The sequence below is a fragment of the Danio rerio genome, chromosome 2, assembly GCF_049306965.1.
Source record: "Danio rerio strain Tuebingen ecotype United States chromosome 2, GRCz12tu, whole genome shotgun sequence".
NCBI lineage: Eukaryota > Metazoa > Chordata > Actinopteri > Cypriniformes > Danionidae > Danio > Danio rerio.
Genome location: NC_133177.1, coordinates 4,262,501 through 4,288,791, shown reverse-complemented (window position 1 = coordinate 4,288,791; position 26,291 = coordinate 4,262,501). Strand labels below are relative to the sequence as shown.

General features: G+C 37.7%; 1 protein-coding gene and 1 long non-coding RNA gene across 5 annotated transcripts in view; one reads left to right on the top strand and one right to left on the bottom strand.

The window, feature by feature from the left end:
* The window catches only part of mkxb (mohawk homeobox b), a 26,624-nt gene continuing 333 nt past the window's right edge, over positions 1-26,291 (bottom strand). Inside the window, exons 2-8 of one of the 4 annotated variants that reach the window (XR_012387565.1) lie at positions 25,620-25,877; positions 23,586-23,733; positions 18,048-18,201; positions 15,465-15,785; positions 3,930-3,963; positions 3,599-3,835; positions 1-718 (exon numbers count right to left, since the gene is read on the bottom strand). Coding sequence is in view for 1 of the 4 variants with exons in the window: in NM_001114409.2 (NP_001107881.2) it covers positions 3,652-3,835; positions 3,930-3,963; positions 15,465-15,785; positions 18,048-18,201; positions 23,586-23,733; positions 25,620-25,792 (1,014 nt within the window). In the remaining 3 variants the exon portion in view is untranslated. Of the gene's footprint in view, positions 719-1,049; positions 2,222-3,002; positions 3,836-3,929; positions 3,964-15,464; positions 15,786-18,047; positions 18,202-23,585; positions 23,734-25,619; positions 25,878-26,291 lie in introns of those variants that run through there. The other 3 variants (XR_012387560.1, XR_012387559.1, NM_001114409.2) reach the window with 3 other exon arrangements.
* The window catches only part of LOC141377731 (uncharacterized), a 17,283-nt gene continuing 16,472 nt past the window's right edge, over positions 25,481-26,291 (top strand). Inside the window, exon 1 of the long non-coding RNA XR_012390314.1 lies at positions 25,481-25,885. This is a non-coding gene — a long non-coding RNA (uncharacterized lncRNA). The remainder of the gene's footprint in view (positions 25,886-26,291) is intronic.

Genomic DNA, 26,291 nt, shown 5'->3' with positions numbered 1-26,291 from the left:
ATTATTCAGAAAAATGGCTTTTTATCTCTTCACACTTGTACCTTCTACACAGCATTTTAGGGAAACGTTCGCCCAAAAACTTTTGTGCCAACTTAAAGCGTTGAAGACACTTAAAGATTTGATGAAGACAAATCTGCATTGCATTCTGTAACTGTGTGCAATTTTGGATGTAGTAAACAACCAGAACCTCCTATCAACTATCATGAAATGTGAACCACACTGCAGCGCTTTGAGTCTTACCTCTCAGGCAGATCCCCCATGGTGTCTTCTAGGGGTGAAGAGTCCAAATCCCAACGTCTAACTTCTGAGGTGCCTCAGGGCTTGGTAAGTGGACCACTTCTATTCTCTATCTACAGTTTCACTAGGATTTATCATTCAGAAACATGACTTTTAATCCTGCACACATACCTATTTCCATTTCAAGAAAAGTTCAAGTAAAAGTGTAGATGCCAATCTTAGGCGTTAAAGCTTTGAGAAGGGAAAGTGTGGCTACCAAATATGCATTGCTCATCTCATTCTTTAACTGTCTGCAACTTTGGAGATAGTAAACAAGCAGAACCTCCTGTCAACTATCATGAAATGTGAACCACACTTCAATGGTTTTGAGTCTTGTGTTGTAGGCAGACCCTCCGAGGTGTCTTTTGGGGTGAAGTGTCCAAATATCGATGTCTATCCACTGGGGTGCCTCAGGGCTCGGTCTTTGGACCACTTCTGTTCTCTACACAACAAAAGCGTTGAAGCTTTGAGAAGAGAAGTGTGGCTAGCAAATCTGCAATGCTCATCTCATTCTGTAATGGTCTTCAACTTTAGACATGGTAAACAACCATAACCAGAGTAAAAAGGGTAAAAAGTTAGATGTCTTTTATACTTTCACTGCCACCCCAAATTTGGCTTTGTTTTAGCCAAGATGGCAGAACATTTAACAGAACATTTCTTGTTGGGTATAGGACTTGCATATTGTAACTCATCTATTTTGCTTGATTGCTTCTGTGTCGTCATATGTAAGCTACTTGTGGATAAAACCCATCTGCTAAATGATACCATGTAAATGTTTTCAGAAAACTTTATTTGCTCTCGACTGACTGTTTGCATGATAATCTTCACAGGCAATGACCCAAATGAAAAGCCCTCTAAGAACATTGTTTTTTTTTTTTTCTTTTTTCAAAAACTTCTTCACCCATAGATGGAATATTCCAAAAAACAAAACATGACTTTATATGCCATCATTAAACACAAGAATCCACATATATATGTCATTGCCATAGGATGACAACAATCCTGTGTCAATTGAAAAATAAAATTAACATAACTTAGAAAAAAAGGAACACATAATATGAATATATTACATTTTAGCCACCCACAAAAACTATTTCAGAAACCGTGACGATATAAATCAGAATGTGTATAGTGGTAGTAACTAGCCATGTTTCCATATTGCTATGTGCATTTTCGGAATATCAAAATCTCACGATGAAACGTAACTATTTTATGTTTCGTCAGTTTAGTGGCTAATTCGTGCGAGTTCAGTTGTACGAAAATTGACATTTTTTAAAAGTTGGCGTAGCTCAAAACCCCATCCCTAAACCCAACCCTCATTGAATCGTACTAAATTGTACGAATGCGATCATACGAATTCACACGAATTAGCCACTAAATCAAAAAGTTACAAACTGCCTTGAGATAGCATTGGAATATCACATTAAAAATGCCTAATGGAAACTTCTAGATGTGCATACATCTTGAAAAGGCACATAAAAAAACATATGCGGACTAGGTAGGATTAATTATTTTTCCAATAATAGAAAAGTACATAAACTGCAATGGAAAAGACGTCAAAAATTCAGGCATTTGCATCAAAAAAGTGATTTTGTTTTACCAAATGATAAAAATTGGACAGCGTTAATGGACAAATGTATGTTGTATGTTGCTTTGGTCATTCTAAATTCCCTCAGCTAAAGTCCATCGTCAAAGTGGTTCAGTTTTATTAACTCCAGAACTGTTTTGAGTGGCCAATTTGTTGCATTTCGTCTTTTAAGGCGCAACTAATTTATTTTATATAAAAAAAGGCCAACAATGGCATCTCACCGCAGCAAACCCCATTTTTCCTTTTAATATTGGCACCAATTAATCAAGGTGTGACGACTTTGTTCTTTTCAAGAGTTCATACTTGGCTGATGATTGATTGTGAAACATGTTTGGCATGCTGTCCCGAAAGAGAGCCCTATACTCATAAGATCCTCAAGCCCTAGGGCTCTCTCCCATTTGCAGGGGTGAAAGGGGAGTTTTAGCTGAGGTAGATCTTGAAAACTCCCCTGCTTTTTTATGGCTAATGACGAATTGGGGATTGCTATGGAGAGATATTCTACTAACTAAGAGCTCATCTGTGGTGCCAATTTGTTTGGTCAATTCACTTATGTCGCATGTCTTTGGACGGTGGTAGGAAACGGGAACCTGGGGGAAACTGCGAGCACAGAGAGAACGTTATAAACTCTACAAAGAAATTTTAACTGGCTTGGTAAGGACTTAAACCAGTGACATTCTTGCTGTGAGGCAGCAGTGCTAACCACTGGGCCACAGTGCCACCCTACCTAGGAAACGGGAGGAGTAGGGGCGATTCTTCAAAACGAAGATGAGGTATGAAACTCTGGTTATTTTTGGTGTCTTAGGAATCATGTGATTGGTGAATCATGTTTAGCCAATACGGGACCAGCTGTGGTCAATCATAAGCATGTGGTCCTCTGGAAGTGAAGTTTATTTATAGACTAATTTCAAGAGGATCACATGCTTATGATTGCTTTCGTCCGGTCCCGCATTATTCAATTTATCATTCACCAATCAGACAATTCCTAAGCCACTATAAATACCCTAAGTTCCATATAACAGCCATCTTCGTTTTTAAGAATCCCCCCCTTCAACCCCTACTCCTCCTTCTTTCCTAGATGGGTGGCACGGTGGCCCAGTGGTTAGCACTGTTGCCTCACAGCAAGAATATCACTGGTTGTAGTCCTTACCAAGCCAGTTGACACTTCTGTCTGGAGTTTACACGTTCTCCCCGTGTATTTCCCTGATTTTCTCCCACCGTCCAAAAACACGCAACTTAAGTTAATTGACTAATCCAAATCGACACCATAGAGATGCTCCTAGTAAGTAGTTATCTCTTAAGAGCAATCACTAAGTTCATTAGTTACTACAGCAGGGGAGTTCTCGAGATCTACCAGAGCTCAAACTCCCCTCTTGCCAGGCAAACGGGAGGGAGCCTAGGGCTCGAGGATCTTATGAGCTCAGGGCTCTCTCCCGGGACAGCAAGCCAAACCATAATCAATCATCAGCTAAGTGTGAAATTAGTTTATAAATAAATTTCTCTTAGATTCTCATGACAAAAAAAGTCGTTTATTCGCAAACGTTTTATGCGATATTCCAGTTTTGCGTCTTTGTATGGAAACATAGCTGTACTCTCCATAAATCAAACATTATTCTTTTTCATCAGACAGTGGTTTAAAGAAATAAGAGGCACGCTGGTCAATCGACATGTATCCGAAAAGGCTGTCGTGGATCATTTTCAGCTAAATTATTGCATGAAGTAGGCTACTGTACGTACTCAAGTGTTCAGGTAGTCTTAGCGATTACGACCGCAGTCCAGCCTGTTAGCCGCTAATGTCGGGGTTGTATGGGCACTTTGACAGTCTTAATCTCCGCTATATGGGAAGACTTCTGGATGATACAGCTGGTTGTACCCGCCGCGGAGCTCTCCTTTACTTGAGCCAGGTTGGTCAGGGCCATGGCGGCGTGGAGCTCTTTCCAGTAGGTCTCATTATTTCCTCCTTTACGAGCGCCGCTAATGCCAAACGAAGAGGAAACGGTTAATGAGGAGTTTTTTAGCAGCACTTTAAAAAAAAGCATATGATTCATTAGGCCCACGGCATTCTTACCTCTCGCTCTGGCGTGTGCCGCAGTCCAGCGTCACTGAAAAAAAACAGTTTGGTGAAATGATTTATATGCACACTGGACTTTAAAATAGCCACCATTTATGCCGCTAATAAAATCCCCCCGCATGTTGATGGAAAGACGTGTAAACGTGTTTTAGCATGTGCATGGTATGTTCATGGGTGAGTAAGAGGGTGTTTGTGGAGCTCAGGGAGATTTAAGTGGAGCTCCGCATACAGCCACATTCATGCGCTTTTCCAGCCAAAACAAATGCAATTACGCTTCCCCATGCATGAGCTCTGGAGATGGAAAAAGCATATCTGCTCTGTGTCAGAAATACAGACACGCCACTGCTCCACAACTCATTTGCATTTTTGAAATTATTACACCTTTTCCCTTTCAGCTGGTGATGATTTAAATGGTCGTGATAACAGGAACTGTTCACTTTATGCAAAAGTGTGATTTTGTGGTTTAAAATGTCAAATTATTTTTAGCTTGTAGTCAAAATATGCATGTATGTTGTTCCACCACTTATATTTATTAAAAAGTTCATAAGTAACCCAACAGGCACAGGATGCCAACATGTCAAAAAAAAAAAAAAAAAAAAGTAATTGATTTGATGTCAAAGCTTCGATGTCCACACACTGATGCTCTTTTAACCACAAAAATGAAGACACAAAATTACATTGTGTTTTGTTTGGAAATTAAAATCGGGTTGACATCAGAACTCAATGTCAGGCTGACGGCATTGTTCAATGTCCAATTTAATATCAACAAAATATCACTGTCTAATGATGTTACGGTTAAGTGGACGTTACCAATATGACGTCTATCAGATGTTGGATTTTGGTTGCCATACCTGACGAATAAATGTCAGTATTTGACATTAATGTGACGCTGGTTTAAGATGTTGGCTTGATGTTGGGTTTTGATCACTTTCCAACTCAACCTAAAATCAGCCAAATATCAACATCTAATGTTGTTACAGCTTGATGTTGTGTGGACGTTACCAATATGACGTCTATCAGATGTTGGATTTTGGTTGCCATACCTGATGAATAAATGTCAATATTAAACGCCGAAATGACGTTGATTTAAGATGTTGGCTCAACGTTGGATTTTGATCACTTTCCAACTCAACCTAAAATCAGCCAAATATCAACGTCTAATGATGCTACAGCTTGTCGTTGTGTGGACGTTACCACTATGACATCTATCAGATGTTGGATTTTGGTTGCCATACCTGATGAATAAGTGTCAGTTTTTGACTTCAATATGATGGTATAAGATGTTGGCTCAATATTGGATTTTGGTGATTTTCCAACGCAACCTAAAATCAACTTCTAATGATGTTAGAGCTTGACATTGTGTGGACGTTACCAATATGACGTCTATGAAATGTTGGATTTTGATTGCCATACATGACAAATAAATGTCAATATTTGACGTCAATATGACGTTGGTTTAAGATGTTGGCTCAACGTTGGATATTGGTCACTTTCCAACATAACCTAAAATCAACCAAATACCAACGTCATTTCACATCGTTATTGGATGTCAAAATAACATTAGCCCCTTTCACGCAGTGATACCAGTAAATATCCGGAAAATTTACAGAACGACTTAAAAAAAAAGCGCTGTACACACAGACGAGGATGTTATGGAATGTTTCCGGAAAGGACCATTCACCCATCCATTCCAAAATACCAGGAAATTCTGACATCAACCAGAAATGAGCTCTTAACAGCTGCGCTTGTGTTTGTAAACACTTGACTACATTACAAACTCTGAGATGTACATGATATGTGTGTGTGCTGGCGCTCACCGGCTGCTTTACGTGCACATGCGTCAGAGCTTGAAGGTAAACAAACAACAGCTTATAAGCATTTTATTGACCATTGGCATTAAGAAGGAACATATAAATGTTATCTGACAAACATCCAGCATCTAAATATGTCTGGGAAAACATTCACAGGCTTTTATTCTCACAAACCGCGCGGAGATGAATGCGTCTGATTGTTCTGATTGGCTAAAGTAGACGTTTTACGTCAGCATGTTCTAGACATGAACGCGCTCTTTCCAGCAATCTTCCTTCTGCGTTCACACAACGCAGCATTCCGGCAAATTACCAGTGATGTTACATCTTCTCTTTCCGGAAAATAGCCAAAATGAATTTACCAGTATTTTCAAAAAGAGCCTGTTCACACATACAGACCTTTCCGGAAAATTACCGGTAATTTTCCGGAAAGGTCTGTATGTGTAAAAAGGGGCTAATATGAAGAAATGCTAACCCAAAAGTAGAACCACATTGCAAAAATGTCTTTATTTTTGTCTCATTTCCAGTCCTAACATCTAAAAATTTTTAAATCAAGAAGCATTTTCTAGACACGTACAAAATATTGACTTATTTTTAGAAATATTAAGTAAAAATTAAGTGAGTTTCTCCTTAAAACAAAATGACTTAGTTTATGTTTAACAGAAGAAAGAAACTGAAACAGGTTTTGAACAAGTGAAGGGTGAGTCAATTCTTCAACACAAGAAAACGTACCCCTATACATTTCTGGAGAGCGTGAATTAGGTAGCCAGAGCGGTATGACGCTGTAGACGGCTTCTGTTTTTGCATTACCAGCTGACCACATACCTCCGTGGGGTCGGCTTTACTGCTGTTACCAGTTTGCCCAGTAGCTCGCCATGTATGTCAGTGAACTTAAGACGCAGAGAGGAGTTGACTGTGATGATGAACGGTTTCAGAAAGCAGGTATAACAAAAACAAAAGGCCAAAAATAAAATAAACAAGTACATAATGGTGAGAATGGGCGACGCAGTGGCACAGTAGGCAGTGCTGTCGCCTCACAGCAAGAAGTTCGCTGGTTCAAGCCTCGGCTGGGTCAGTTGGTGTTTCTGTGGAGTTTCCATGTTCTCCCTGCGTTCGCGGTACAGGTGAATTGGGTAGGTTAAATTGTCCGTAGTGTATTTATTTGTGTGAATGAGTGTGTAGATGTTTCCCAGTGTTGGGTTGAAGCTGGAAGGGCATCCACTGTGTAAAACATATGCTGGATAAGTTGGGGGTACATTCCGCTGTGACGACCCCAGATTAATAAAGGGACTAAGCCGAAAAGAAAATGATTGAATGAATAACAGTAAGAACGTGGTAAAAGTTGAGTCAACTCAAAAAATGATGCCTTACAATTATTAAGTCAGTCTTTTTTAAATATAGTGTACCTGCACTGTAAAAAATGCTGGTTTCCACACAATCGGAATTAAAAGGAATTAAGTTAACTTATTAGTTTTTACAAATTTAAGTAGATTAAACATAAAAAAATGAAGTTCTTCTCCCAAAAACCTCAAAAATTGTTGTTTTAAACAGCATTTTTTGAGTGTATATTTGACTGAAAGATAGAATTAGACAAGACTTCAATTCTCAGCAGTAAACCATCATTTACAGTGTTTTAATACAGTCTTCAAATAATTCACAACCTACGATTGCCAATAATAATAACAAAAAAAAGAATGGCAGGAAGCATCATGTTTGGTCAGACGAGGGAGGACAGCTCTAACAAATACTGATCCATCCGTTAAACATTTATAGACTTTATATACTCATTTTCACAGTCATCTTTTGGAATCAGTTTAAATTGATTTCACCCTTTCTTCTGTGTATCTAAATAAACGGGTCTGAAATAGCAAAGCTGCAGCCCTTTTCTGCTGAAAGCATCGAGATCGCTGAGGAAAAATCTCTCTTATGGGAGCCGTGAGAGGGAAAATTGGACGACGCGGGCACACAAAACGCTACTTTCGATATTCTTTGCCTAAAACATCTCCAACTCGCATTTCTCAAACAGTGTTTGTGCCAAGAGCTACTATAAACCATTAATAAATCATTTTGGCTCTGGTTGCTGTGTGCTACTGAATGTCTCTCATCTTTTTTAACTTCTATTGTCTACAGATGCTTTAGATTGACTTAACCTGAGGGAAAAAAAACACTAGTTCCTCAGGTTCGAGACAGGAGGGCTCTATTAGCCGAAATCAAATTAGCTTTAAATGCAGATCATGTAAAGTAAAGCAAATATGGAAAAGGATAGATGAAACTCTGCTGTGCTTTCTTAACAAATGTGTCTTTTAATTGAATTTCAACGGGAACAAATCAATCTCCTTATATTCTGAAATATTTAAAGGCACAGTTCACTCAAATAAATATGTATTCACCCTCAAGTGGGACCAAACCTGTTTAGCATGAAAAGAAGATATTTTGAAGAAAGGAGAAGCGACACCAAAAATCATGCCAAAAAAGTATCAAGCCTAATAGTACGTTCACACCAGGCACGGACGAAGTGTCAAGCACGAGTGATTTACAGTTGAAGTCAGAATTATTAGCCGCCAGTGATTTTTATTTTTATTTATTTTTTCTCAAACAATATTTAACAGAGCAAGGAAATTTTCACAGTATGTCTGAAAATATTTTTTCTTCTGGAGAAAGTCTTATTTGTTTTATTTCGGCTAGAATAAAAGCAGTTTTTAAATTTTAAAACCCTTTTAAGGTCAATATTATTATCCTCTTTAAGCTTTTTTTTCTCGATAATCTATAGAACAAACCATTGTTATACAATAACTTGCCTAATTCCCCTCTACCACATGTCTTTGGACTGTTGGGGAAACCCACGCGAAGGCAGGAAGAACATGCAAACTCCACACAGAAACGCCAACTGAGCCGAGGTTCGAACCAGCGACCTTCTTGCTGTGAGGCGACAGCACTACCTACTGCGCCTCGCCTGACTGAATTATGACTAATATTAAATTATGGTAAGCATGTGTCCCATGATGGTTTCATACAGAAAAATACATCAAACTAGCACCTAAATCTGACATAAATAGCAGTTAACATCCTATTTTACAATCTGATTTAGTTTCAGTGAAAGAGGATATTCAACAAGCCTATAAGTATCAAGGCCAAATTTATATGAACTTCTTGATTACAGTTAGCAATGATCTGACAGCAAAAACACGCTCTGTATAGCTCATTTTCATACAAAAGAAAGAAACGTTTGAACATATTTTTACCCTGTCCTTTCTGTCAACACAGCACTCACATGCTGAAGCCTCTGTGAGCCTCATAAAAGCTTGTAGAAATTCCCTGGTCTCCCTTAAAAAGTGTATCGCAAGCTTTCGAGCACAATTCTCACAGCTATCAGTAGCTGAGCATATGATCCGCTCTGAACTACAGAAGAGAGTTATGATGTGAAAATATTGACCTTTATGCTTTTACCGTATTTATGTGGAAAACAAGTGGTTTTCCGCCGATGGGATTAGGCGCGAGGTGTTTCAAGAGGTCACAGGCACGCTCCGCTGAAACAATGACTGATTGGCGCTGAGCGTAATGTGAAGAATCAATGAGGGAGAAATATTTATGGCTAATCAAGCGCAAAGTTTTTGATGGCAACGATGAGAAAAACAACACAATCCAAACAGTTGTCAGTTGTATATCTTAGTCCACTGATCGGGATTATACTGGCTTTGATTAAACAATAGGATAGTTCACTGAAACTCTGAATATTCTGTCATTATTTGCTCAACACTTTGAGTTTCTTTCTTCTGTTGAACACAAAAGGAGATATTTTGAAAAATGTCGGAAACCAACAGCTCATTTCACACATACAATGGTTTCTGGCAAATTACCATTAAATTGTTGTACAGAGATCAAGTGTGAAATAAATTTGTTCTGGTACTTTTACGAAATGTAACATTAAAGGTAAACAGAGCACAGAGCAGATTTTCGGGAATTTACCGGTAATGTTACAACTTCTCTTAATGGAAAATTACCAGAATGCACACATGGTCTATTTACAGTAATTTACTGAAAAATTTCCAAAAACATTTGTGTGGTCTGAATTGCTGTAAAAAGATAATGGGCCATATCATACACCCGCCGCAATAAGGTGCAAAACGTGTATGGCACAATTCATTGCTATTTTCAGACCAGCGCAACTGTAATTTTCACGTTTTGCGCCACGTTGTTTAAATAGCAAATCCATTTGCGCCACTTTGTGGACTCAACCATACTCAATCCGGTTTTAAAAAAAAGGTGTGTTAAGACCAGCCTGATCTCACGAGAAAACGTAAGTATTTTACGTTTTGGCAGTTTAGTGGCTAATTCGCACGAATTCGTACTAGTTCAGTCGTAAGAAAATGTACGATTTTAAAAAGGAGGCGTGGCACCTAACCCCACCCCTAAACCCAACCGTCATTGGGGGATACGCAAATCGTACTAAAATGTATGAATTACATCGTACGAATTTCTATGAATTAGCCAGTAAATGAAAAAGTTACGAATTGCCATTAGATTGTGTTGGTTAAGACGCATTGCTGGAGTGTTGCTATTTTTGAGGAATACTGGAACTGGAGTAGACAGCGCCATTAACCAATTAAAAGCTGGTTAAAGTCCAGCGCAGAGCGCATTAGTCCAAATGCCTAAACATAGCTTAATACAGGCAGGATGTACAGCAATAGACAAATATCTTTACATATGAAAAATGTAAGGACTAAAATGTTAAAAAAATGATTATTTTTTACATGAATACAAAAACCAGCGAGGCAGTGTCGCAGTAGGTAGTGCTGTCGCCTCACAGCAAGAAGGTCGCTGGGTCGCTGGTTCGAACCTCGGCTCAGTTGGCGTTTCTGTGTGGAGTTTGCATGTTCTCCCTGCCTTCGCGTGGGTTTCCTCCGGGTGCTCCGGTTTACCCACAGTCCAAAGACATGCAGGTGAATTGGGTAGGCTAAATTGTCCGTAGTGTGTGTGTGTGAATGTGTGTGTGGATGTTTCCCAGAGATGAGTTGCGGCTGGAAGGGCATCCACTGCGTAAAAGCTTGCTGGATAAGTTGGTGGTTCATTCTGCTGTGGCGACCCCGGATTAATAAAGGGACTAAGTCGACAAGAAAATGAATGAATGTATACAAAAACCACTGCCTCCATGCCTTCTTAGTGTCAGATTGGTGCCTTCTTTCTTTTAGTTTATTCATGACAATTTGCATTAGTAAAATGTTTGTTATTATTAGCTGTTTTATTATTTATATGCATATTTATATTTGTTTTAATAAAAACTCGTTTAGATGTGTCCAACTGTCGGGTTTGGAGACGTCAGCATCACCATATGGGGCATAAGAACAGTACGTGTGTTTGGATAGAACTCAGTTTTCTGACCACACTTCATTATTATTGTTCATTTATTAAGTTGCTGGAAATTAGAACATAGTTTTAGAATTAGAATTAATTCTATTAGAATAGTTTTGAAACAAATCTTTGCGCTTAACAAACAAAATTAATATGTAGGCTAATGAGTGTCTTTAGTGGAGTGAGTTTCCACCGTTTCCTCATCCACGAAAGTAAAGGAGTAAATAAAGAGTATAGAAAAGTAAAGAGGCCAAATTGAGCATGCTGCAGATGTTTAACTGTTTTCTCGCTAGTGAAGCGTTTATTTTTTTCACTTACAAAGTCTGCCAACTAAATATCAAATGTGTCATGGAGTGACGCAACTGACTTTTAAAGGGAATCTGATTGGTTTAATGCATGTTATGCTCAAAAAACACACCCATAACTTAAGAAATAGCAAAAGTGGATTCGGACACACCCTTAATGCTTTTGTGCCATAAGCTTTAGACTTTGCGCCTAGAACGTTAAAATAGAGCCCAATGTGTGAACTGGCCCTTTTTATTGGGTAATTGGAGAAATTAATGCTAATGTTACAAATTTTCTTCATGGATAATTGCCAGAGCAAGATCCATTAACGGGTAATTTACTGGTAAAGTCATTCTGGTATTTTTACGGAATGCTCACACAGAGCAAAATATCGTGAATTTAACAGCAACTTTACTACTTCTCTTTACGGAAAATTGCCAGAACAAGGTTACTGGTATTTTTTAAAAAGGGCCAATTTACACTTTATCGATTTATGGTAATTTACTGGAAATTTTACAGAAACATCTGTGTGGTCTGACTACTGCATTTTGTTTATTTGCCGGTAAAGTCATTCTGGTATTTTCAGGGAAAGTAACATTACCGGTAAATTCCCAAAGTTCACACAGAGCAGAATTTCAGGAATTTACCGATAATGCTACAACTTCATTATCAAAATTGCCAAAACACATTTACCGGTATTTTTTTTAAAAGAGCCAAATCACACACAATCTATTTACAGTAATTTACTGGCAATTTTCCAGAAACACTTGTGTGGTCAGAATTACTTTAAAGAGATCAGGTGTGAATGTGAGAAATGGGCCTTTTTAGAAATACAGAAAATGGAAAATTGCCAGAAATAATTTACCAATATTAGTAATTCAATTAACAATTCACACATGATCCATTTAAAGTAATTACTAGTGATTTTCCGGAAACATTTGTGTGGTTTAACTACTGCATTTTTTAATTTACAGATAAAGACATTCCAGTATTTTTAAAGATATTCACTGGTATTATTGTGTGAATGGGCTATTGGCTTTCATAGTATTTATTTTTCCTACTATAGAAGTCAATTGATAAAAGTTATTAAGCAATGTGTAAGCATTTAGACCTGCATAGGTGCATAACTAACACTTTCTGGGTGGGACTTTAGAGCAACTTTTTGTTGGCCAATGGCGTTGATTCCAGTGACTAATTATTAAATTGTTTAAATGACTATAATTAAATTAAATAGAATAAAATATTATGTGTTCTGTGAACGAGTGTATTTGCATTGTGATGCTGTTATTTTGTCATTCTGGCATAAAATGACAATAATATCATTTATTGCAATATATTTTGGTGAAATATATCGTACAAGAATATTTGACAGTCATGACACGCCTACGTTGAAGAAAAAAAGTTTAAGCATTTGATACATTTATATGATGACAATGCTAATTAGGGGTGTCACGATTTCGATTTTTAATCGATTTTTAATCGAAATCGATCGAAATTTATGCTCAATTTCGATTATCGAAGCACAAAATAGAATCGTCGATGCTGCCAGGCCCCCATGTCACGTTAGCTTGGCTTGCCAAGCGGGAAAAAAACAGGCTTGTTGAAGTGCTTGTTAAACTGCAGAAGCAGGAGACCCGTCGACAGAACTTAAACCCTCTCCTCTTTCAATGAAGTCGGCGGTGTGTAAGCATTTTGGATTTCCAGTGAGTTATGTTGACAACGTTCGTGTTGTCGACCATAAAAAAAACACAGTTTTGCAAGCTCTGCTATGTACGTATTACGTACGGTTCATTCGATAGACAACACCGGCATCGCGATCCTCCTCCCACCCCCGTTGCAAATCCGCTCGCGAAAAGTACACACTCAGGCCCTGTTTACACTGTCTTTGTTTTTAAATGGCATTTTAGAACGACAACGATTTGACATCCACAGTGGCGTGTAGCATTTCTGAGCAGCCCTCCTTCCTCTCTACCACTGAAAATGCACATCACGTGACCACACAGACACAGACGCACTCACAGCCATGCGCTCGAGACAGCAGGTCCAGGCAGTCAGAGGACTGCTTCAATCTTTCACTCACTTGTACTTAGTCATTTTAGCGAACACCTCAGATACTGTTGGCTGGTTCCTGTTGGTTGTGCGTCTTTTTTACCGACGCCATTATAACGACACAGATCACTGCCTATTCACGAGTCCCGCAGAAAAAGTGATTGACAGGTGGTAATTATGTGTGTATCTTGCCTTTATTCATTTACTGTATGATTTGTTTATGGGTAAAACAAAGACCATGCAGGTCAGGTAGTTTAAACGGTAGGCTACAAATAATTAATTGGTCATTAATTAATTAATTATTCATAATCGAAAATCTAATCGAATCGTGCCTTTAGAATCAAAAATGTAATCGAATCGAGGATTTGGAGGATCGTGACACCCTGAATGCTAATAATATTAATTTTTGTCATGTGTGATGTGTGAACCTCGCATTAACACTATATAACATGTCATTATCATAAATCTGTGCTTTATAACAGGTCATAAGTGCAGCTGATATTGTACTTGTTTTCTTATTTCCATCACAAACACCTGCATGTTTTTTATGCGCTCATGCAATACTTCATCATAAACGAAAGAAGCAGAGCATTCCTTGATTTTCCCAAAACGAGACCGTTCCAAAAGGGCACTGAAGCAAAGTAAACAGAGAAGGAGAACATTTTGAAATGTGGAGGTGGAATTATGTTAATGATGAATTAGACTCGACTCCTTTGGCAAGGCTGAAGTATTTGCTTTCATGAGGCATCAGCAGGTGTTCCTATAAGCTCCGAGTCCAGGAACGTTCCACTCACCAATCAAACCCTACGAAACCACAGCTCTATATTCACTTTAATTGTTGATTCTAATGGGATTCAAAAAAATAATGCCAATGGGGTAAGCAAAATAATCTTATGTCAAAAGGAAAAACAAGATTATTTTTCTTAACCCATTGGCAGATTGTTTTGCTTGTTTTACTTGATATTGGCATATTATTTCTCAAAACAAGACAATATGTTTTGCTTGTCTAGAAAATGCTCCTTGATTTGAGAATTTTTAGATATTTGGACTCGAAACAAGACAAAAAATCTAAGGGTGCTTTCACACCTGTGAATCGATTCAGTTGTTCCGAAACAGAGATTACAATTGTTATATTGTTGCTCTTTGCTCTTGGAGCGGTTCGCTTTCACAATGCAAAGCTTCTAATCGGACCAAAAGAGCTAAAACAAGTCACGTGCGAGTAAACTCTCCTCACATTGGTCAGAGTGTCAGGGTTTATTTTGCAGCGTCCCACTGTAAGCTGTCAGGAGAGGTGGTGGTTTAGTGGTGATTGACAGGGTGCGCGCGCGACGTGTCTGAGGAGAGATGCGGTGGGGAGGGGTGAGAAGGGTGCGCGACGATGCCTATTTGAGGACCGGGAGGGAGACGGGAGATTACTGGGAGATCATCACTCGTTTGCGGGCATCCAGAGACTCGCGAAACTTCCTGCCCTGCTCATAATTCTCTCTTCATATAGCCGTAAGCCTATTACATATCCATAAAACACTGTAATATAACCGCGCTCGGATTGGGTCGCTTTCTCACTGCAATCGAACCGCTCCAGGGTTCGTTTCAATCGAGCCGATACCACCTCATTCAAGCGATCTTGGAGCGATTACTTTGGCGCGGAACCGAGCGCGATTGCCCTGTTTACATATGCCAAACGAACCACGCTAACTGGGCAAACGAGACACGTTCCGAAACAAAAGTGTAGGTGTGAAAGCACCCTTAGTAAGAAAAGCATTTTTTGCAGTGTGGTAATAAACTGCCAGTATTATTTATTTTACAGACTTATTTCTCTATATATAGATATCATTTCTTATACATTACATTATTTTACACTACTAAAATGTCAATAAAAGTCACTTTGTTAAACTGAAGAGTTGAATTTTCAACATCAAAGTCGACAAAGCAGAGATCAACATCCCATAATGCAGCCATAAATAAGCAGAAAACACATATTTTTCAGTGTATTGACAACCCTCCTAATTTTGTAAATGTGACAGTTTATGGTAACTCTTACCTGTGTGGTAGGTGAAGTTTGCCTCAGCTTCTGAAGAGGGCGAGAGAAAATCATCCTCATACTCGTTGGAGCTAAACGATCCCGAATGGTTCCTCTTCCGAGAGTCCATAACTTTATCAGAGGCCATTACATGCCGAAGGGAATCATTCAGATAGCGGTTCAGCAAGCTGTTCTTGTATTTCGGTGGCGAAACATAATCATCACAAACCGAGGGGTCTGCGTTTCGGCCCACTTTGACTCTGCTGTCCTGAATAACGCTCTTGTGCACGGCTCTGTTATAGTCGGACTCGCTGGCCTGCATCTGCAAATTGTTCTCCCCATCTGTGGCAGAAACACATAATACACTTGTAACCCTTAGTTTGAGATGTTCACTCCCTGATTAGTGTTAGCTTCTCACAATGAATTAAAATCAGACTTGTGTTTTTATGACCCCAAGTGATGCTTTGATCTCAGATAGAAATAACATTTTGTCCTTTCAGTTTTGTTAGTGTAACACAACAGCTCCAAAAAAGCAAATGTCTTACGGCACTAGGACCCAGAGAGTGGATGCTTGGGATTGATATTGTGTGTGTGTGTGTGTAATTAAAATTAAATAGTTGAGTTTTACCATTTTTTTATTCCATTCAGCCGGTCTACCGGTGTGGCGGGAGCACTTTTAGCTTAGCTTAGCATAAATCATTGAGTTGGATTAGACCATTAGCATCTAGCTCATAGATTTAAAAAATCGTAAAACAAAATATTTTAATTCATTCTTTCATTTTCCTTCTGTTTCATGCAGCAGATGCCCTTCCAGCTGCAACCCAGTATTGGGAAACACCCATACACACACACACACACACACACTACGAACAATTTAGTTAATCCAATTCAACTATGCCATATGCCTTTGGACTTGAGGGGGAAACCGGAGCACCCGGAGGAAACCCACACTAACATGAGAACAAGCAAACTCCACACAGAAATACCAACTGGCCCTGCCAAGGCTCGAACCAGTGACCTTCTTGCTGTGAGGCGACAGTGCTAAGCACTGAGCCATTGTGCCATTAATAGTCCCCTGGTAGGTGCGTTGCATAATATTGTGTAGACTTTGAAAATGGGCTGCACACTAGTGCAGTGGGTTCGAGCCTCGGCTGGGTCAGATGGTATTTCTGTGTAGAGTTTGCATGTTCTCTTCGTGTTTGCGTGGGTTTCCTCCGGGTGCTCCGGTTTCCCTCTGACATGCACTATAGATGAATTGAATAAGCTAAATTCCCTTTAGTATATGTGTATGAATGAGAGTTTATGGGTGTTTTCCAGTGATGGATTGCAGCTGGAAGGGCATCCGCTGTGTAAAACATACACAACAAGTTATCGGTTCATTCCGATGTGGCGACCCCCGAGGGACTGAGCTGAAAATAAAATAAAAAATAGCAACTTTTGATTTTCTGTCGACCTTAAAGAAAAGTCAAGCTTTAAATAGGAAAATTAAATCTTTTATGATTTTTATAGAGTGAGATGCTAATGGTCTAATCTGATTCAATGGTTTATGCTAAGCTAAGCTATAATTGCTCAAGCCAGACCTGGAGATTGGTTGAATGAATTTAAAATGGTAAAACTCAACTATTTACCTCTAGGTGACTTATAAAATCAAATTTAAATCAAGACTAAGCATTTCATGACATAACTTTGTTATTTGTGTATTTTCCTTTCACTTTCCTTTTTACTTTTCCCATGTGAATCAGTCGTGTTGCCAGGTGGACATTAGGACCTTGGGGAGTCTGTTAGTCAGCAGAGGCTGTAGAGCTACTCAAGTGGCTATTTTTTAAACAGTGTTTAACTTCATTCATTCATTTTCCTTCGGCTCAGTCTCTGATTTATTAGAGGTCACCACAGTGGAATGAACCGCCAACTATTACACAGCGGATGCCCTTCCAGCTGCAACCCAATACTGGGAAATACCCATACACACTGTCATTTACACATGCACTACGGCCAATTTATTTTAGATCTCCTCATCCACCAGGAATCTCCTCATCCACCACCAGTGTGCAGCATCCACCTGGATGACGCGATGGCAGCCATTTCTGGCCAGACCGCACACCACACACCAGCTGATTGGTGGAGAGGAGACAGATTGATGAAGCCAATTATCATATGGGGAGGGTTAGAAGGCCATGATGGACAGACGCCAGTGGGCAGATTTGGCCAGGATGCCGGGGTTAAACCCCTACTCTTTTTCGGATGACATCCTGGGATTTTTAACGACCACAGAGAGTCGGGACCCCGGTTTAACGTCTCATCCGAAAGAAATCCCCCAACATACGCGGTGAGCTACTGGGAAAACTGGTAACACTGGAAAAGCCATCCACACAGAGGTAACCTGCCAGCTAGTAGTGCGAAAAGAAACCATCATACCGCCCTGTAGCGTTCATTTAAAATACGAAATGCAGCCATACATAGCTCTGGCTATATAATTTGGGCTCTCCAGGTATGTATACGGGAGTACATTTTCACAATCAGCCTGTGTTGCATTTGTGAGGGGTGTACTCATATACACTGAACACTGTATATAACAGGTAAATCTCTGTGTATATCTGTGCATACCATCTGATGCTGTGTCATCACTGCTAATGCTCAGTCTCTCTGCGTTGCCTTGGACATATTTGTTGTACAGTTTTATACGTAAAGCCCAGCTCAAGTCCGGCTGTCGAACTGTGTTCTTGAGTCTACGCCTTGCATTCGCAAACCAATTTGACACCTGAAAAACACAAATGCAGCATTGTTTAATACAAAAAACCACAACTTATATATATCATCGCATATCTCAAACTCAGGAGCAATGTAAACTAATATATCTGAACCTGTGGAAATAAAAACGACGTCATTTTTTGAAGCTGAATTAAAATTTGACATGCAAATCTTGTTAGAGTCAGCTTTTGACATTGTGGTGGGCTATGAAAACTCAAATCATTTCAATATTTTAGTGTCAATAATGCTTAGTTTCAACAAGCTTTTACTATTTTTATTCCCTAAATGAATGTATTGACCATTTTTTAATGTTTGCAACTGGTTCAATAATGCTGCAGCTTGTTTCTTGATGGGTCAAAAAAGAGAAAATATTTCACTTCATTAATAGTACAGTCATATTGCTTGTCAATTTTTATTGATTATAAGGTTGTAGCTTTTGCATTTTCAAGCATTGCATTGGACAAAGAAAATAAAATTATAAATTATAAAAAAAAATGGCGATGCAGTGGCGCAGTAGGTAGTGCTGTCGCCTCACAGCAAGAAGGTCGCTGGTTCGAGTCTTGGCTGGGTCAGTTGGCGTTTCTGTGGGTTTCCTCCAGGTGCTCCGGTTTCCCCCACAGTCCAAACATAGGTGAATTGGGTAGGTTAAATTGTCTGTAGTGTATGAGTGTGTGAATGAGTGTGTATGGATGTTTCCCAGAGATGGGTTGCGGCTGAAAAGGCATCCGCTGCGTAAAAACATGCTGGATAAGTTGGCAGACCCCGAAAAAATAACTAAGCCGAAAAGAAAATGAATGAAAAAAGAGAAAATATGCATTCTTAGTACAAATATATTGATTGTCATTAAAGAATTGTATTGATTTAAGCTTGTAGCTTTGCATTTTCAAGCCAAGGCAGCAAAATAAAATAAAATAAAACAATAAAAAATATATTATTAATTATATTATAAAAACTTTATAAAATGAAATCATTAAAAAATTGTAATAAAATATAAAAAAGAAGATATTTGACTTTATATAAAGTATAATCATATTGGTCATGGACACTTGGACAGCCAAAAATAAAATAAAATAAAATAAATAATAAATAATTAATAATAACTAATAAAAAAGAGAAGATATTTTTATGTTAATAACCATGGATAACCATTTTATGTACATTTTTATTGATTATAAATCTGTAGATTTTGCATTTTCAAGCCATGGAAAGTTAAAAAAGAAAAAATAAAATAATAAAAAATAAATTATTAATTATATTATAAAAGCTAAATAAAATAAAATAATTTAAAAAAATTATAATAATAAAACATTTTAAAAAGAGAAAATATTTGATTTCATTAAAAGTACAATCATATTAGCCATGAACAGCTAAAATAAAATAAAAATAAATAATAACTAATAAAAAGAGAAGATATTTGACTTTAATTGACATTAATTAATCTGACATTAATTGTACAGTCATATTGATTGTCAATTTTGATTGATTATAAGGTAGTAGCTTTTGCATTTTCAAGCCATGAACTGCAAAAAAATAAAATAAAATAAAACAAAACAAAATAAAATAAAACAAAATAAATTAAATTAAATTAAATTAAATTAAATTAAATTAAATTAAATTAAATTAAATTAAATTAAATTAAATTAAATTAAATTAAATAAATAAATTTTTAATACTTTCAAACAATCTGGATTTCTGCTTGAGTGGCTCCTCAATGATACCCGATTTTCCATCTATGTCTTGATATTAAACACAGACAGCACTTAATAAATAACACATGCACTACTCTGTAGTGCCATAAATCTACTGGAGCAACAGTTTAAACGTTTAAGATCTTCAGTGAAAAACATTTTTAGAGCACAAGAATCAGGTATTTGACTGCAATTAGACAGACCTGCTCTGCATTATCAAACACACATCACTGCCCTACTCTTCTCATGAGGATTCTGTTTATGAGCCAACAAAAAGAGTTTTCAGTGGACCTCAGAAAGAGACCTGCCGAAGTTCAGGAGACTGGAAGTGTTACATAAGAAATTTCCAGACTTGGCTCTTCATCCATCTATAATTACGATAGTTTACAAATGGAACAAATTCAGAGTGACGGTTCCTCCGTTGAGCTACTACAACACGTGATCATGTAGGTTTATCATAGGAGAAACTATAGGAGCGAGATGACACCGCTAATGCAAATGGAAAAAAAAGGGGGAAAATGGATTGATAAGACAATGGCTGAATTTTCTGGCTGGTTCATCATGGCCATATGTTTGCGTTTGTGTGTGTGTGTGTGTGCATGCAAACAATAAAGCCTCCTCTGAGTTGTGATAAAAGCAATGCTGGGAATGAGGTTTTGTGTTGGGTTGTTTTGATGCCGTTGGGGTTTGGACACTATACAGTCAGAAAGACTAATGTATTTATTTCAAGCTGATCTTCAGCACATCTGCCTGAATTCTCCAAGTTGAAAGAGGATGTTCATGCGAGATGACACTTGGTAAGTTTTTGGTATTTCAATGATATCACTATTTCCTATAATATTTTTTCTTCTGGGGAAAGTCTTACTTGTTTGATTTCGGTTAGAATAAAAGCAGGTTAATTTTTTGTTAAACCATTTTAAGGTCAATACAATTAGCGCCCTTAAGCAATATTTTGTTCGATTGTCTTCAGAACAAACCACTGTTTTTGGTATTTCATATCAGTCAAGTCAGAGTCCTTAAAGGGATAGTTCACCCAAAAATGAATATCGCCTTACTATTTACTCACCATCACATTTCTTTTTGGTTTTGATCAGAAAACAAGATATTTTGAAGAATGTTGGAGAAAAAGCAGCCATTGAGATCCATAGTAGCAACAAACATAGAATGGAAGTCAATGGCAATCAAATGGGCATTAAGTCTTTTATTAAACACACTTAATTCTAGTACAGGAGTGGGCAAACTCGGTCCTGGAGGGCCGATATCCTGCACGGTTTAGCTACAACTCTAATCAAACACACCTGCTTACAGATTTCTAGTGATCTTGAAGATCACTGATTAGCTTGTTCAGGTGTGTTTGATTAGTGTTGAAGCTAAACTGTACAGGACACTGGCCCTCCAGGACCGAGTTTGCCCACCCCTGTTCTAGTGTGTCTTTAGATTCCAATCTCCTCTAAAAGATCTTCCATTAGTCCGAAGAACCATAAAAGCTCCCAGTTGTCCAGGCCCGGATTAAGAATTCAGAGGCCCCTGGGCCCAATATCTTGTAGGCCCCCTACCTGGCCGCTATAGTTGAATTAAAAATAAGATTAATGTAATATTTTTAAATAAAATGAATCTGTAATGTATTGCCCGCATTAAAAAAAAAAAATGGTATAATACAAATATTTCTAGTCTACAAATATTTAAATTATTTTTAAAGCATACTTAAAAAATACTAATATAATTAGTGAAAATTAATTTTAAATTAAATTTTAAGTTTTAAAATTAAAAATTTATATGTAAGGGTATTTTAATGCGTAACTTCTATATTGTAAACTTATAATGCATGTGACTTGAATAACACCTCTCCAATCCAGTTCTATGAATCTGAGTCCTTCATAATACATACACTTGTTAATGATTCCTACTTGTCTTCCTCATGATGAAGAGTAGGCAAAATCTGATATGAAGTGAGGGGAAAAAAGAAAAACGTTTTCATCAGACGCTGGATTCTGTCAGGGTTCTGCCACGCTGGTCTTGTAAATTCTTATTTTGGTGGCAGAGTCCGGACACTAGCTCTGTCTTGTCCTGTTTCTGTCAATAGCCCCTTTCACACAGTGATACTGGTAAATTTCTGGAAAATTTCCGGAACGACTTTACCGGTATATTGAAAAAAGCGCTGTTCACACAGGCGAGGACGTTACGGAAATTTTCCGGAAAAGAGCATTCACACATCCATTCCAAAATACCGGTAAATTCTGACATCATTCACCACAAATGAGCTTTAAACGGCTGCGCTTGTATTTGTAAACATTTGACTAAATTACAAACTCTGTGGATGATCAATATTGTGAACAACTTTCGCAGGATCACTTTCGCATGTCGAGATGTTCATAATATGTGCGTGTGCAGGCGCTCATAGGCGCACGCAAAGCTTGAAGGTAAACAAACAACGGCTTATCATAAGCATCTCATCGATGATTATTTACACAGTCGGCATCAAGAAGAACATATAAACTTGATCTGACTAACTTCTAGCAGCTAAATGTGTCTGGAAAAATATTCAAAGGCTTTTATCCTCAAACCGCGCGGACCTAAATGCGTCTGACTGTTGTGATTGGCTAAAGCAGACGTCTCACGTCAGCACGTTCTAGACGTGCACGCGCTTATTACGGGAATCTTCCTTCTGCATTCACACAGCGCAGCATTCCGGCAAATTGCCGGTAATGTTACAACTTCTCTTTCCGGAAAATAGCCAGAACGAATTTACCGGTATTTTCAAAAAGGACCTGTTCACACATACAACCTTTCCGGAAAATTGCCGGCAATTTTCCGGAAAGGTCTGTATGTGTGAAAGGGGCTATTGTGTGTGTCTCTGTGTGCTTGATGCAGCCGCGCGGGCTCTGTGCGTGTCTCAGACGCGTGCTCTTGTACTCGTGTTTGTGTTTTTGTTCTGTCGACATTGCGCTGTTTCATTCTCAGCTCCTCCATCTAGTTGGTTTTGGTTGACGCTGAAATTAAACATGCGTGTTGCGTATGTGTGAGCGCACGGTCAGGTGTTCATCTATCATGTGCTCGTGTCTTGTGTCTATTTGTGTTGTCCAAGCACGTGGCTCTGTGTTTACATTGTGGCCGCGTGCTTCAGTCTCGTCCAGTTATTGTGAACGCGTGCTTAATGAGTTCTCTCATTGGCTACATGTTCTTGTCACGTTTTCTGTGAGCACATGGCTTTTGTTGTCTCTGTGTCATGTGCTCTCTCGTCTATTGTCTAGTCACACCCTCCTTGTTAACCCATTATTAGTTTATTAGATTCACATGTTTAACACTTGTTTGTTCACCTGTGTATTAATTTAATTCTGCTTATATTCTTCTTATGTCTGCTGTCCTGTGCATATGCTGGATAAGTTCATTCCGCTGTGGCGACCCCAGATTAACAAAAGGGACTAAGCCGAAACGAAAATGAACGAATAAATATATTCATATGCTAATGGTCTAATCCAATTCAATGCTCTATGCTAAGCTAAGGTAATAGTTCTCCAGCCAGACACAGAGATTAGCTGAGTGGATTAAAAATTGGTAAAACTCAACAGTTTAACTCTAGGAGAGTTGTAATATGAACCTATTTCCAAAACTGGAGTCCATTCAGCCAAATCTAGATCCAACATGTGTAAACCTGATCAATTTTTAGTGTCAATCAGACTGATTTGACTGGCTTGTTTGGACTCACCTGAACCAGGGTCATGTGGGACCCAAGAGCCAGCAGTATCTTCTCAGTCTTGGTGGGATAAGGATTGTCCCGGTGCTTGTAGAGCCACTGCTTCAGCGGTCGAGCCATATCCTGAAGAGCCTGACGCTTGTGACGCACCTTCCCTCCACTGCTCAAACACAACAACACAAAGCGAAGATGTCATTCTTATATTCAAAGATGTCATATTATATTTTTTAGGCTATGTTACAAATGATTGATGACTTTAAAGAGCCCCAAAACCTTTGTTTCAAACCTGTATGAGTCTTTTTTGTGTTAAACGCACAAGAATATATTTTGAATAATGTTGAAAACCTGTAACTATTGACTTCTAAAGTAGCTGTTTTTCCATCAATGGTTAACGTTTTTCAGCTTTCTTCAAAATATCTTTAGTGTTAAAGACCCATAAAGATTTATAACACCACTTAAGGGTGAGTAAATAGAGAGTAAATTTTCGTTTTTGGGTGAACCACCCCTTCAAGGAATATACCACGTAAATATTACACATATCATCTTTACCGCAACTCAACAAATCATTCATCATTTAATAAATCTAATGTCTTCCTCAATTACTTTGCTGATTTTATAATAATTGTCTGCAAAAAATAACATTTAATGGGAGACACAGGCACATTTTTTTAAGGTTTTAGTTTTGACAAACCATCAACAAAGCATCAATAGCACTCACCACACTATATTAACACAAATTATTGAGTCGTCAGCGCATAACCCAAACACTTTCCATGAGAAATAATCTTGTAAACAAAGACTAGCACACTGCAGTTCAACTTCAACGTTAAAAGACGACTTTCCGATTATAAGATGTTGATATAGCATTAAGGCAATCAGCAGATGTCACTGTGGACCAAGTCTGCGCAGCATGCCCATCTTTATCTTATTAAATATCAAAATACATAACCCAGTAGACTTTAATGCATGACTTTGAGGAGCACATCACTGTTATTTTTCTGTGATAACAAGCAATAAATCTTGTTTTAAATCTAGTGGCTGTAATGTTTTCTCCATAAATTGGAGAAATCTACTATCTACCTTTAAAGTACTATTTACCGCCAGAAGCCTAAAATGAACATTTTGCTCTGTTGTCATTAACCACATGAAAAAAAAAATACTATAGTAATTTATAGGCAAGGTAACTGTATTTGTCGACATGGCATATTATCAGCAGGTAATATAACATTTTGACATCATAACCAAAAATAAATCAATAAAATACACATTTAACATTTGAGGTAGATCAAAAAGATCATTCAGAATTGTTCGAGAAGGAAATGGGTTGTTAAAATAGTATAAGGACAATTTTTATAAAGTTATTGATTTACTATAAATGTGGTTTATTATTCAAACACAATTGAATAATACCACAGTAAAGTACAACAATTAGTCTGCTGAGGTAACTCTACAATAGTTGTTTTACTACAGAATTTACTGTAATCTAAACGAATGACCTAGTTCTGTTCTAGGTTTTCTAATTGTATAGGCTACAATACACAACAGTTAAACTAACTGAACTAACTTGAATAACTAAAGTACACTACAATATTTCTTACAATTATTAGTTTATATATTATATATCAATTTATCATAACTAAGTTGTACAGTATAATACACTTTACTATAGTATCGTTCAAAAATACTACAGTAAAAATTGCTATATTACTATGTGGGTAAACTACTAAACAAAAAGGTTTATACTTGATAACTGATAACGTTACTAGTTTTGTCACACATTGCTTACACTGTTGAGGCGGGAAAAACATAACTTAGTATCGTTAAACAAAAACTACCGTAAAAACTGCTAGTTTGGGTAGACTACTAAACGAAACTTTTTACACTTTATAACTGACGACACAGTTGTCACACATTGTTTACTAATGATTATGGAGGCGGGAAAAGCATAACGGTCGCGTCCATTTTAAATACCCCTGCCGCCACATTACGTTATAGTGAATCAAATATATGTACAGGATATAACTCATGATGGAGCTCAAAACGTACCCATTTCTCCTGTGTTTGAGAGCGTCGTTGCCATCCATCACTTTGTGGCTTGTGAGTAAATCTGAACGTTGTCCATCAATCAGCTCTAAATAACTCCTGCTGCTTCTCTCCACATTTTGTCCGCTTTCCTCAAAGCGCAGCTGGTCAAACTTACTGAAGACTGCCGTGTTCATCTCCATTCACTGCCATGTGCCAAATCCACATGTACCTCCAAAGTCTGTGCACGGAATATTTTCCCTGAAATTACTAGGACGCAACCTGTGAAGGTAATTAAAGTCTGTTATTTGAAACGTCTCTGCGAGATTTTATATTACGCATTGTAATTATATTCCGCATTGTAATGGATATTATTTTAAGAATTATTTGTATTTATTATTACTGATAATATTTATATATTTTTATTTTCAATTTACTGGATTAATAATTGATGGAATATGTTAAATACGTAATGCATTAAGTAAATAAATACCTTAAAAGTACGATACTTTAAGTTTAATCAAGCGAAGTTTAATTAGTAACTGTTTAAAAACAGTTCGTGATTTTTTTTAGATCAACAATTATTGAATTTAATTTATTTACTCAATGCATTGTATAATTTATGAAATACCTTTGTTAAATTCATAATTTATTCAGTGCATTCAGTAGCCTATATAAATTTGAAAAATTAGATGT